Source organism: Gopherus flavomarginatus, chromosome 1 (genome assembly GCF_025201925.1).
Source record: "Gopherus flavomarginatus isolate rGopFla2 chromosome 1, rGopFla2.mat.asm, whole genome shotgun sequence".
NCBI classification, from domain to species: Eukaryota; Metazoa; Chordata; order Testudines; family Testudinidae; genus Gopherus; species Gopherus flavomarginatus.
The window spans coordinates 139,103,096-139,116,194 of NC_066617.1; the positions used below are offsets into that span (position 1 = coordinate 139,103,096).

A 13,099-nucleotide genomic window follows, 5' to 3' on the forward strand; every position below is an offset into this window, starting at 1 on the left:
TAATAATGCCAATAGGTCAGATTGCCTCTCACTGCCAACTATTTTCCCCCCACCATGTCATCTTCATCAAGAAAAGGGCAAGGGGAAAAGGAATGAGGTGCAGGTTTCTCCAAGCAGAAACTGGTGCAGGGTCAGTCTCCAAACCTTCTGTGCAGGGTCCCTTCTGTGCACAGACTGCTGACTCAGACTCAGACTCTAGGACTGGAAGGGACCTCGAGAGGTCATCGAGTCCAGTCCCCTGCCCTCCTGGCAGGACCAAATACTGTCTAGACCATCCCTAATAGACATTTATCTAACCTATTCTTAAATATCTCCAGAGATGGAGATTCCACAACTTCCCTAGGAAATCTATTCCAGTGTTTAACTACCCTGACAGTTAGGAACTTTTTCCTAATGTCCAACCTACATCTCCCTTGCTGCAGTTTAAGCCCATTGCTTCTTATTCTATCATTGGAGGCTAAGGTGAACAAGTTTTCTCCCTCCTCCTGATGACACCCTTTTAGATACCTGAAAACTGCTATCATGTCCCCTCTCAGTCTTCTCTTTTCCAAACTAAACAAACCCAATTCCTTCAGCCTTCCTTCATAGGTCATGTTCTCAAGACCTTTAATCATTCTTGTTGCTCTTCTCTGGACCCTCTCCAATTTCTCCACATCTTTCTTGAAATGCGGTGCCCAGAACTGGACACAATACTCCAGTTGAGGCCTAACCAGCGCAGAGTAAAGCGGAAGAATGACTTCTCGTGTCTTGTTTACAACACACCTGTTAATGCATCCCAGAATCACATTTGCTTTTTTTGCAACAGTATCACACTGTTGACTCTCATTAAGCTTGTGGTCTACTATGACCCCTAGATCTCTTTCTGCCATACTCCTTCCTAGACAGTCTCTTCCCATTCTGTATGTGTGAAACTGATTGTTCCTTCCTAGGTGGAGCACTTTGCACTTATCTTTATTGAACTTCATCCTGTTTACCTCAGACCATTTCTCCAATTTGTCCAGATCATTTTGAATTTTGACCCTGTCCTCCAAAGCAGTTGCAATCCCTCCCAGTTTGGTATCGTCCGCAAACTTAATAAGCGTACTTTCTATGCCAACATCTAAATCGTTGATGAAGATATTGAACAGAACCAGTCCCAAAACAGACCCCTGCGGAACCCCACTTGTTATACCTTTCCAGCAGGATTGGGAGCCATTAACAACTACTCTCGGAGTACGGTTATGCAGCCAGTTATGCACCCACCTTATAGTAGCCCCATCTAAATTGTACTTTCCTAGTTTATCTATAAGAATATCATGCGAGACTGTATCAAATGCCTTACTAAAGTCTAGGTATATCACATCCACCACTTCTCCCTTATCCACAAGGCTCGTTATCCTATCAAAGAACGCTATCAGATTAGTTTGACATGATTTGTTCTTTAATGGTTTAATGGAGAGCATGTGCATGTGGGCAAGATTAAGAACCTAATCACTCTGCATTTACAGTCTTAATCTTTATTAAGTATCAAATTGTCTCCAACATAAATTACATCCTGATTATGATAAGTTTCAAGAAACCAGACAGCCACGTAAGGACAAATTGTTTTATGTACAATATCTTTGACTTTAGTCTAACAAATATAGTACCTTTTACTATTGGGTTTTTTAAAAACTTTATAAACAAAAAAGCAGTAAGTAAAACATCAATACCAAATAAAGCATTAAAAAAGGTAACAAATATATAATTTTAGAAATGCTTTAAGAATGCTAAAGTTAACAGACATTTGTAGAGTGCAGAGATCTTCTTTGTTAAATCCCCTAGACCATTTCTCTGGTTCTGCGGATAGCACAGCAGAGGATCATGCTGAAGATCATGCCAAAGATCTGGAAAAGGAGAGCAGACTCATTTAGAATACATTAGAGGATTAGCTTTCTGGTGATGCAGCTCTCTCAAAAACATAAGTGTGGGTGCTCTTGCTCTCCCTGGCCTATAGGCCAAGTTACTTCCACTGTGTATGTTATTTTTCCCTACCACCTCCCCACCCTACCCCCAATTATAAAAGCCACCACCATGACTTCTCTTTAATCTTAAGGGCAAGAGAAGGCACAAAAGCACTTCTCTCCTGAGATAACCTGAGGTGCCCTCTGTAAAAAAAGTTCCCCCGCCCACTCTTGGGCAGCTGCGTGTGGAGGGATATCAGGTTGTGCATTGTCCAGCTATGCAAGGAAGTGCTGACTTTCCACCAGTTTCTTTCGGGACAGCATGCAGGATTTTAGTGAGTTATTAAAAACAGCAAAAATAAAAGTCCTGTGGCACCTTATAGACTAACAGACATTTTGGAGCATGAGCTTTCGTGGGTGAATACATATATATATTTACACACACACACACACACACACACACACACCCACCCCCCTCTGCCCCTGGAAATTTCCACTATATGCATCCGACGAAGTGGGTATTCACCCACGAAAGCTCATGCTCCAAAACATCTGTTAGTCTATAAGGTGCCACAGGACTCTTTTCTGCTTTTACAGATCCAGACTAACACGGCTACCCCTCTGATACTTATTAAAAACAATTTTCTTAATACAGCTTAGTCTCATTCTCTGCCTGGCACAAATTTCCACATGCCCGAGCACTATATTATCCAAGAGAGGAGGCAAGATACTCTAACTTCAAACTGAATTTAAAAAAAAATTAGTTCCTTAGCCTGGTTTTCATAATGTGACTGGCTGGGTAAACAGCTAGCAAGGAAGAAGGGGAACACACTGGTATCAATCAGACTTTTCTCTGGGTGGGGTGGGAGAGGAGAAAGATGCAGTTGTATTATAGTCAAAGTATCAGTCTTCAATGAAACCTCTCAAATAAAACACAATAAAGGGAAAACATACACAATTTTTGCTCTTGGTTCACAATTCTAGGGTCCCTAGCAGAGTATTTAGAGTGAAAACTAAAAGTACCAAAGTATAGCTGTAAATACCATTTGCTCAGATGGCAGACTACATAATTTAAATCAATACAAAGCACACATTATTGTACTGCAATTGTAGAGGCAGGATTGTTCTTGGTGACATTTTTGCATGAGGAAGGATGAGAGGACTAGATCCTCATTGTAAAGTATAAAATCAGTGGAAAAAGCACATCTTAACTTGAGAAGGCCATCACAATTTCCCATCAGATTTAATTGACTGAAAGGATCAAGAAACTTACCATTACCACAGCAATACCAATGCCAACTGCTCCAATCACATTCAATTTAGAAGTAAAGACCTCCTCAATGGCTGTAGGGCATGGCTGAAAAGAAGAAGAAAAAAACACAAGGGTGGAGAGCTTATCTTAAATATTGTTTTACATATATGCAGTTTTGACTTACAAAATTATGTGGTACTATGAGCAGCACTACACCTTGACCTGATCAGATAGCACATGCTGAACCTGATCCAACTACAACAGAAGCAAAATATTCATCTCCTGAAAGTGGCCTGCAAAAGAAGGGTGGGAAAGGGGAGGCAGGTTGCCTTTAAAAATGGATGCACAATTTTTTCCCCCTTGCTTCTATTGTACACTAATACTTTCAGGTCTTTTCTACCCTAGAAGAAAAAGGCCTTTGTCTAGGGTGGGCTTTTCCCACACTAGAATTTCCAGCTGCTATTGTCAGTGATTTTGCAACAATGGTGGAAGTACTAGTGCGTAGACGTTACCAGCAGCTGCTAACTTTTTGGCTGCTACGTTGCCTAACCCTGCTTGGAGCAGCCCTATACAACATAGTTGTTAATATTCTAGTAGCTGACCTGTGTTAGCACTTGAATTGTTACTACAATTTTAAAATAAGTGTCTCGTGCACACGACTCATGGTAACTGGAGAATTAGTGAAACTGTGACATCACAAGTGATTGAAAACCAAGCAACTGTGGGTCTTATCTGTATTCAGAGTTGCACCAAACTAAATGTGTTGTTTTAAACTAGTTAAACCAATGCAAAGCCCTATGTGGATCCTGTGTAATGAGCTAAAGCACTGTTCTGTTTCAAAATTTAGGATTCAAAGCTCATTTCCCACAGTGGTTAGTCCTGTTTTAGGCCAGAAGTTTTGCTGACTTAAGGAAGCAAGGTTTCCGTAATGATTTTTAAAAAAAACAAAACAACAAAACCACGCAGGAATAGGTCATTAGCTTACTCCAAAGGCTCTACCAAGACATCCAGTGGACTGCCGTTAGTCTAGTTCAGTGGTTTTCAGCCTATTTACCATTGTGGGTCGCATGTGTGTGTTATGTGGGCCGCATCTAATACTACCTGTATGGCCCTGAGAATGTGACATGGGACACAGCTCTGTGCTGATTGGGACACAAGTAGGCCACAGTTTGAGAACCACTGGTTTTGACCTGTTTGGCACAAGTGACCCAGCCAGGAGTTATGCTCTCACCAGCATAGCTCTCAGGTTATAGGGAAATCTCACCCTCCAAATTAAACTTCAGATATTTAACACCATTGTAAAGTCAGTCTTACAATATGAAATCTGGAGACTTAAGACCTTACTAATCTAAACTCCAAGTTTTCATAAAAACTACCTTAGACAAATCCTCAATATCAGATGGCCAGAAAAATAAAATAAATCTATCACACATTAAGAACTCTAATAGAGGACGAAACAGAAATGGATAGGACAGGAAATGACCAAATGAAAATGGAAATGGCTACGACATACATGGAGGTAACACCTGAACATCATAAGAGAGGCGTTAGCCTGAAACCCCCAGGACAAGAGTGGGATGAGGTGGGCCATGGATAACATGGAAACGCACAAAAGAAAGCTACCAAAAATGACACAGGACGAAGCTAAGACTGCAGCAGGAGATCAGCAAAGATGGAAGTCAGTGGTGAAGGCCCTATGTTCTGCATGGAATACAAAGGCATAAGAAAAAAAGTGAGAAAGAGAGAGGTCTGAAATTTTAACTCCCATAAAAAAAAAATTGGAGAAGGCTGCACTTAGAAGCTTTAAAGAAAAAAAACCACTCTCCCTCTTTGAGGTACACAAAAATAACTGTATAAACTATACTATTAGTGGTAGCAGCCATCAGATCACTAGAACATCTGCTAGCACAGTAAGCCAAATGTTTAAAATAAATAAGATTCAAAATTCTACCATTTATCTGGTTTCTGGTCTCCCCACTCCCTTAACCCCAGCAACCCTTCAACATTCCCCAGTAGCCCTCTGAATTCCAACTGATTCACGAAAGCACCACAGGCTTTTAAGTGGAGATGAGGACACGTGAAGCTGCTAGTCCTTATAGAGCACTCTAATTAGTATTGCTTCACCTAGTGGGAGATCACATGCTTATAGTAACCCAAACAACGGGTGGAATGCAGCAGTACCTAGAGCAGGGATAGGCAACCTATGGCACGCATGCCAAAGGCAGCATGTGAGCTAATTTTCAGAGCCACTCATACTGCCCGGGTCCTGGCCACTGGTCTGGGGACGGGGCTCTGTATTTTAAATTAGCCTTCTTAAACATTTTAAAAACATTTACTTTACATACAACAATAGTTATATATTACAGACTTAGAGAAAGAGACCTTCTAAAAACATTAAAATGTATGACTGGCATGCGAAAACTTAAATGAGAGTGAATAAATGAAGACTCGGCACCCCAATTCTGAAAGGTGGCTGACCCCTGACCTAGAGGATATAAGTGCCCACAAAAAGTCAGCAGCACAGTTTTAAAGCTGCATCAGCTAAATTGAAGGCGTTGATAGAATTCATAAAAGCAGCGAAGAGTCCTGTGGCACCTTATAGACTGACAGACGTTTTGGAGCATGAGCTTTCGTGGGTGAATACTCACTTTGTCAGATGCATGCATCTGACAAAGTGGGTATTCACCCACGAAAGCTCATGCTCCAAAACGTCTGTCAGTCTATAAGGTGCCACAGGACTCTTCGCTGCTTTTACAGATCCAAACTAACACGGCTACAACTCTGATACTTGATAGAATTCATATTAATCATGAAGGAAATGTGGCTGATGTACTATACTGTATCTGTACATCTGAGGCCTGGTCTACACTATGCGTTTAAACCGATTTTAATAGCGTTAAACCGATTTAAAACTGTACCCGTCCACACTATGAGGCCCTTTATATCGATATAAAGGGCTCTTTAAATCAGTTTCTGTACTCCTCCCCGACGAGAGGAATAGCACTAAAATCGGTATTACCATATCGGATTACGGTTAGTGTGGCCGCAAATTGACGGTATTGGCCTCCGGGCGGTATCCCACAGTGCACCACTGTGACCGCTCTGGACAGCGATCTCAGCTCGGATGCAGTGGCCAGGTAAACAGGAAAAACCCAGCAAAATTTTGATTTTCATTTCCTGTTTGCCCAGCGTGGAGCTCTGATCAGCATGGGTGGCAATGCAGTCCCAAATCCTAAAAGAGCTCCAGCATGTACCGTACGGGAGATACTGAATCCGATTGCTGTATGGGGAGACAAATCTGTTCTATCAAAGCTCCGTTACAGAAGATGAAATGCCAAAGCATTTGAAAAAAAAATCTAGAGGCTACACAGTGCTGCGGACAAGTGTAATGGGAAGCCAGAGACTCAAATGCACGCTCATGGAGGGAGGGAGGGGGTACTGAGGACTCCAGCTATCCCACAGTCCCCAGCAGTCTCCGAAAAGTATTTGCATTCTTGGCTGAGCTCCCAATGTCTGTAGGTTCAAACACATTGTCCGGCGTGGTTCAGGGAACAGCTCATCAATTTACTCCCCCCGCCCCCCCATGTGAAAGAAAAGGGAAAGAAATCATTTCTTGACTTCTTTCAATGTCACCCTATGTCTACTGAATGCTGCTGGTAGACGCGATGCTGCAGCAGTGAAGAGCAGTATCCGCTCCTCTCCCCTCCCCGGTGGCAGACGGTGGAGAAGGACTGGTAGCCGTCCTTCTTATCAACCCGTGAGTGCTCCTGGCTGGCTTCAGGTGAGGCTGGCCGGGGGCGCCTGGGTGAAAATAGGAATGATTCTCTGTCATTCCCAGTAGATGGTACAGAACGGCTGGTAACCGTCTTCATCATAGCAACTGGGGGCTGAGCTTCAATCAGCCCCCTCCCTTTCATGTGAAAAGAAAAGATTCTGTCCTGCCTGGACTATCATAGCAGTGGGAGGCTGCCTCACCCTCATTTTATGTCACTAAAAACTCAGTGTTTCTTATTCCTGCATTCTTTATTACTTCATGACACAAATGGGGGGGGGGGGACACTGCCACGGTAGCCCAGGAAGGTTGGGGGAGAAGGGAAGCAACGGGTGGGGTTGTTGCAGGGGCACCCCCCGTGAATGGCATGTAGCTCATCATTTCTGCGGGATCTGACACGGAGCAGCTGTACTCTCTGATACACTGCTTCTCTAGTACATTTGCCCCATATTCTAGGCAGGACTAATTATTTTTAGAAACCATAAAGGAGGGATTGACTTGGGGAGTCATTCCCAGTTTTGCTTTTGCGCCCCTGGCCGATCTCAGCCAGGGGCACCCATGATAGCAGCAGACAGCACAGAAGGACAGATAACCGTCATCTCATTGCCAAATTACGCTGGCAGCAGATGGTACAGAACGACTGGTAACCATCTCTGCTATCATGCAAAAGCAAATGAATGCTGCTGCGTAGTGCTGGAGTATCGCCTCTGTCCGCGGCATCCAGTACACATACGGTGACTGTAAAAAAAAAGGTGCACGGGCTCCATGGTTGCCGTGCTATGGCATCTGCCAGGGCAATCCAGGGAAAAAGGGTGTGACATGATTGTCTGCCGTTGCTTTCCCGGAGGAAGGAATGACTGACGACATTTACCCAGAACCACCCGCGACAATGATTTTTGCCCCATCAGCCACTGGGCTCTCAACCCAGAATTCTAAGGGACAGAGGAGACTGTGGGAACTATGGGATAGCTATGGAATAACTACCCACAGTGCAATGCTCCGGAAATCGACGCTAGCCTCGGACCATGGACGCACACCGCCGAATTAATGTGCTTAGTGTGACCGCGTGCACTCGACTTTATACAATCTGTTTTATAAAACCGGTTTATGTAAAATCAGAATAATCCCATAGTGTAGACGTACCCTGAGAGTCTCATGTTGCTTTTACTTGAAAAGTTAATGCATCTTAGTGCCCATGAATACATGGATTAAAAGCTCACAGAAGGAACTTCAATGGCAGTATAGAGAGTAGTTTTATAGTTTTTAATAAATAAAAAAAGAGAAGAGAATTTGTTGGAATGATGGGAAGGATAAAAGACTGATTTGTCCAGAAGGATCCTACAGGGATCTGCATTAACCTCCCTTGGCACCTTGACAATAGGATTTCATGAGGTAGCCAGAGCAGAAGAGCACTTGCTCCATATGATGTGCTCACCTAGAGGATGTGCACCAATTTCCTCCATGGTTATTGCTGTTTTTTCCCCCCTCATTAAATTCAGACCTGCAGTTTCATTTTCACATGCTCTGTTCATCCCAGCTGCAGAGCTATGGCTGCAAAGCCATAGTGCAGCATTGCTGCAAACCGTTTGAGGAAGGGGCAGGGAGCAGGAAGACGAAAGAGGGTTGTGAAGACCTGACCACAAGCATGCAGACGCTCTGGGTGAAGTCATGGCCCACTGAGGTCAGTGGCACAATTCCCACTGATTTCAATGTGTATATGACTCAAGTTGCATAGGGATGTGATCAGGATTTTCTATTAGTCCTTAGGAGGCTGCATGTTTTGCCATTTCCAGACTGGTAGTAGAGGCCCCCCCAGCTAGATACAATGGATCTGCATCCTGGATATTATTATTTTATATAAACTGGGGGGAGGGGAGAAGGAGGGACTCTTCCTAGGGAAGGGGATTATCTGGCCCATAATTCATTATTCAGAAGTGTACTTCTCTAGTCTGTTCCCCGTCAAATACAGGTGTAATGGCATGGAACCACTATATGCAATGAGTTCAGTTTTCAGTTACCTTTACTGTAAGTATTTCTAATCCTTCCTTCTTAGGGCAGGTATCTTGTAACAGTTGTTCAATAGCTCCTGCGATACCACAACAGTCTAGCTACAGGAGAAAACAGAAAAAGGAAAATCTTTAGGAACCTTCATATTTTAGATTTTTATCTAAAACAAGCAAGATAGTTACTTCATTCCGATATACACAAATATCAAATAGAAGAGTTTCAAAACATTTAAGTTGCATCAGTCAGTTTGACTGTGCCATTAATAGTTTTATTTTAAAATAATGGCTTTGTGAACATTACATTAAGAGTGAGAATTTGAACAAGTAAAGAGTTCTTTTAACAGTAAAAGTGGTTGCATTTGTGTTATGTAGCACATAACAGTTTTGATCACAGTTTATTTTATAAATGACAACATTGCTACAGGAACCTTAGTTTCCAAACTTCTCTCTACATTCTCAATTAAAGATTTCTTTACACCTACCCCACACTTAGAAGAGCAGAAGTGTCTGTGACTAAATCCTGTGTACAGTTTGCTACTGATATTATCTAATGAAGTCAGAGGAGCTTGTTCAATAATCTAGCTGGTTTGTGCAGTTCCACATTTGTGCAAAGACGGCATCACACCGTTTACACATGCTGTTTCATAGCACCATGGGTATGTATCAGAATTACTACATTCTACCCAAAACTAATAGGCATCTTAAAAGTCAGCAAACAATGAAGACGTGTGCTGAAATCTAATCTTGTCATCCAAAACGGTTTATTTTTTCCCCCAGTTTTAGCAGAGAAATTTTCACTGAGGATCAGCGACAAATGAAGTTTTAGACTAAAGATGTCTGAACAGTCTCTTGAATGGAGATGGCTCAAACTTAAAAACACCCATGAATTTGGGCCAAGACCATGTATGTGAGACGTCCTAAATTCCAGACCCAAAAGGAAAAAAAAAGTTTTCAGATGCTCAGGAACTCACCAAAAAGTAGGGACTGTTAGAGCAAAGACCTTTTTAAACTTTAATGCTATAGTCTTTGCCACCATGAACACCATTATTAGAGACTTAACCCCCTCCCCCCAACAAAAACACACACCACCACCATATTGCGTGGGTACTTAATAGTTTTCCCCTCCCCCCTCAAACTGCCATCTCTCTGTAGAGTGCCAAAATTGAAGGCTAGACATCATAATTAAAGAATGAAGTGAAACATCATCTCTAATGTATTATGCCCAGCTTCTTAAAAAACAGATATCTTGTACATTTAAAAGAAATAAGTATGACCATATACTTACTGCATGTTGAAATACTTTCAAGGTTTCTTTAACTGCTGGCTGATTCCTCTTATCATAGGTTTCCCTGTAAAATTTCTTTACTTCTTCAATAATCTACAAAAATAGCACAAAGCTATAACGCTGTTTTACCTTGACTTATGTTACTTATAGTAAAAATTTTCCAGGACAAAAAGTAATTAAACCAGCTATTTTACAGTTTAAATGTTCCATCCTAGGAAGAGGTAAACATCCTCCATTTCCAAAGAAGTCAGCATCATAGGCCTCTAAAAATATGCATGAGCCTTAGAACAACAAGGAGATAGCAAAAGGAGGAGTTGAGAAGAAAGGTATAGCAAGATAAAGGTTACAACAGTGAAATATGGTTATGGACACATCATACTAGTTCTTCCAATTTGTGTTTTTGGTTCTGCTCCAATACTTGACAATGAATAAGAAGATACCAGCTTTATCGTGTCCCTCTAAATCTTGAGGGAATCTGATGGGGATGAAAACTAAGACTTCATTCATCAGATACATGAGAGCAAATCTTTACTTATGTAGCCTTGTTTTAGCAATGGACAAGTTTCCCTGTTGTACAAGAGGAGGAAAAATAAGGGAGGCTACCAATTCAGACAGCTCCATTGATTCTTAAAATTTTTGGGCCCCAATCCTGCCACATGTTTGCTTAGCTTTGTGCATTTGAGTAGTTGCACTGAAATTAACTGGACTACTCACATGCCTAAAGGGTATGTCTACACAATCTGAGGCAGCAAGCCTTTGAGCCTGGGTCAACAGACTTGGGTTAGCAGGGTTAATGCTAGTGTGCTAAAAATAGCCATGTAGATGTTGCGGCTCGGGCTGGAACTTGGGCTCTGAAGCCTAGGGAGGTGGGGGGAAATGGACTTCACAGCCTGAACCACAACTTAAAAAGCACTGACTACATAGCTACTTTTAGAGTGACAGTGTGAACTTTGCTAGCCAATGTCTGTTGACCTGGACTGGGAGACTTGATCTTGTAGGTGTACCCTAAGTGTTTGCAGGAATGGGGCTGAAGTTAATTACTATACAGTGCCTTAACTGTAGTAAAACAGAACCTTGCTAATTTGGTCCAATGCCTGGGAATCTCCTCCAGAGTTTTTCAAAGTTTAGAGAACATGGATAATGCATTAAGATATACTCTGTATATTATAGTACATAATAGGGACTTTCAGTACAGAATCTGTGACTGAGGGCTTGTCTACACAGTGAGATTTACCAGCAGAATACAGCAGTATGATTATACTTTTACATTTATACTAGTATAGCTGCCTGTGTGGACACTTTTTTTTTTTTTAATTCCAGAATAAAAGTGTCTGCACAGGGAATTATAAAGGTAACATGCTACTGATAAATTTCCGCATGTAGACATGCCCATAGTCTTTGCTGAGAAGAAGGGAGAGACTGCATTATTGTGGAGAAGTGTAACGGTTAAGAAAATTCTCCTGTATCATGAGAGAGTTAAAAAGTTTGACCCATTATACTTCTTGTATCTTTGGGAAAGATTGTGTGTTTACATGCCAGTGAAACAATTATTTGTCTTTTGCATTGTCCTATTAATTGTGTGATCTTAAAATAGCTGAACATGTTTTCAGTTCTTGAGGAAAAAATTTTCAGTGCCAAGAGCTTGCAATAGTCAAAAACCTACCGTCTCTTTATTTGCAAATCCCCAGATGGCAACAGCTACTTCAATGGCAAAAATTACGAGAAGGAAGGTAAAGAACTAGAAGAGAAGAGAGATTTAAGTCATTAAATCAAGGTGTTTATTGTGAGTACTTTGCAAGGAGTAGTTTTTTTAAATTAGTGGACTTAAAATCCTAAATATCATCTCTGAAGTACAAGTACTATAATCCTATCAAGATTAAAATAAATAAATTAAATGCCATATGTATGGGGCGGGAGGGGCAGAGAGAGGGGAGGAAATACAACTAGACTTTGTTCCTAGAGGTTTTTATTTTAGGATGTGGTATTACTTTAAAGCCAATTCCAGGATCTTTACTTCAAAATTAAGTGGTGATGGAGTAGTGGATTTAGTGGCGATGGAGACAGGTTTTACACCTTTAAGTTGGCTCTGCAATATGAATGGAAAAGTAGTAAGGATTATGGCAGAGGGAGACTTTAGAAGCAACACGTGTGTCATGAATGAAAGAAGCCAGTCATATGTTTTGGTCGCTCCTGAACTATGGAAACTGAACTAATGGTGTATTGTCACTGCTTTAATTCTATTGTATTGTGGAGCAGCTACAAGAGGCTGAGGTCAGCCAGACGTGTGAAAAATCCACACCCTTGAGAGATGCAGTTAAGCCGATATAGCCCTAATTGTAGACAGTGCTACATCGATAGAAGAATTCTTCCACTGATTTAGCTACTGCCTCTCAGGGAGGTGGATTAACTACAGCAATGTGAGAACTCCTCCCATAGCTGTAGAATCTACACTGAAGTGCTAGAGAGGTGCAGCTGCAGTGCTGCATGTGTACTGCTGTAGCGCAGACATAGCCTAAAAGCTGGTCTACACTTTAAATTTATATTGGCATAGCTATATCCACCACGGGTGTGGAAAAAAAAAAAAAAAAACAAAAACCACACCCGACCCACAGAGGTATGGTGACAAAACCCTCAGGCAGATGCAACTATGTCGACACAAGAGTGCTTCTGTCAACATAAACAGTGTTGTATGGGGAGGTTGTGTCCATATACATTGGCAGCAAAATTCCTGCTATCAGTGTACATTGCATCTATGCTAGGGGGCTATGCCAGCACAGGCTCTGTAATGTAGGTATCGCCTACATCGTTCTTCTCTCAGAAGTGTTCTTTCCGAATTTCTGTCACCGCTGCTGCTCTAAGTTG

General features: G+C 41.8%; 1 protein-coding gene across 1 annotated transcript in view; it reads right to left on the reverse strand.

Moving 5' to 3' along the window:
• Positions 1 to 1,480: 1,480 nt before the first annotated feature.
• Positions 1,481 to 13,099, reverse strand: part of CD9 (CD9 molecule) — a 36,049-nt gene continuing 24,430 nt past the window's right edge. The window contains exons 4-8 of the mRNA XM_050966636.1: positions 11,901 to 11,975; positions 10,238 to 10,330; positions 8,965 to 9,054; positions 3,196 to 3,279; positions 1,481 to 1,865 (exon numbers count right to left, since the gene is read on the reverse strand). Of these exons, the coding sequence (XP_050822593.1) occupies positions 1,800 to 1,865; positions 3,196 to 3,279; positions 8,965 to 9,054; positions 10,238 to 10,330; positions 11,901 to 11,975 (408 nt within the window). The 3' untranslated portion in view covers positions 1,481 to 1,799. The remainder of the gene's footprint in view (positions 1,866 to 3,195; positions 3,280 to 8,964; positions 9,055 to 10,237; positions 10,331 to 11,900; positions 11,976 to 13,099) is intronic.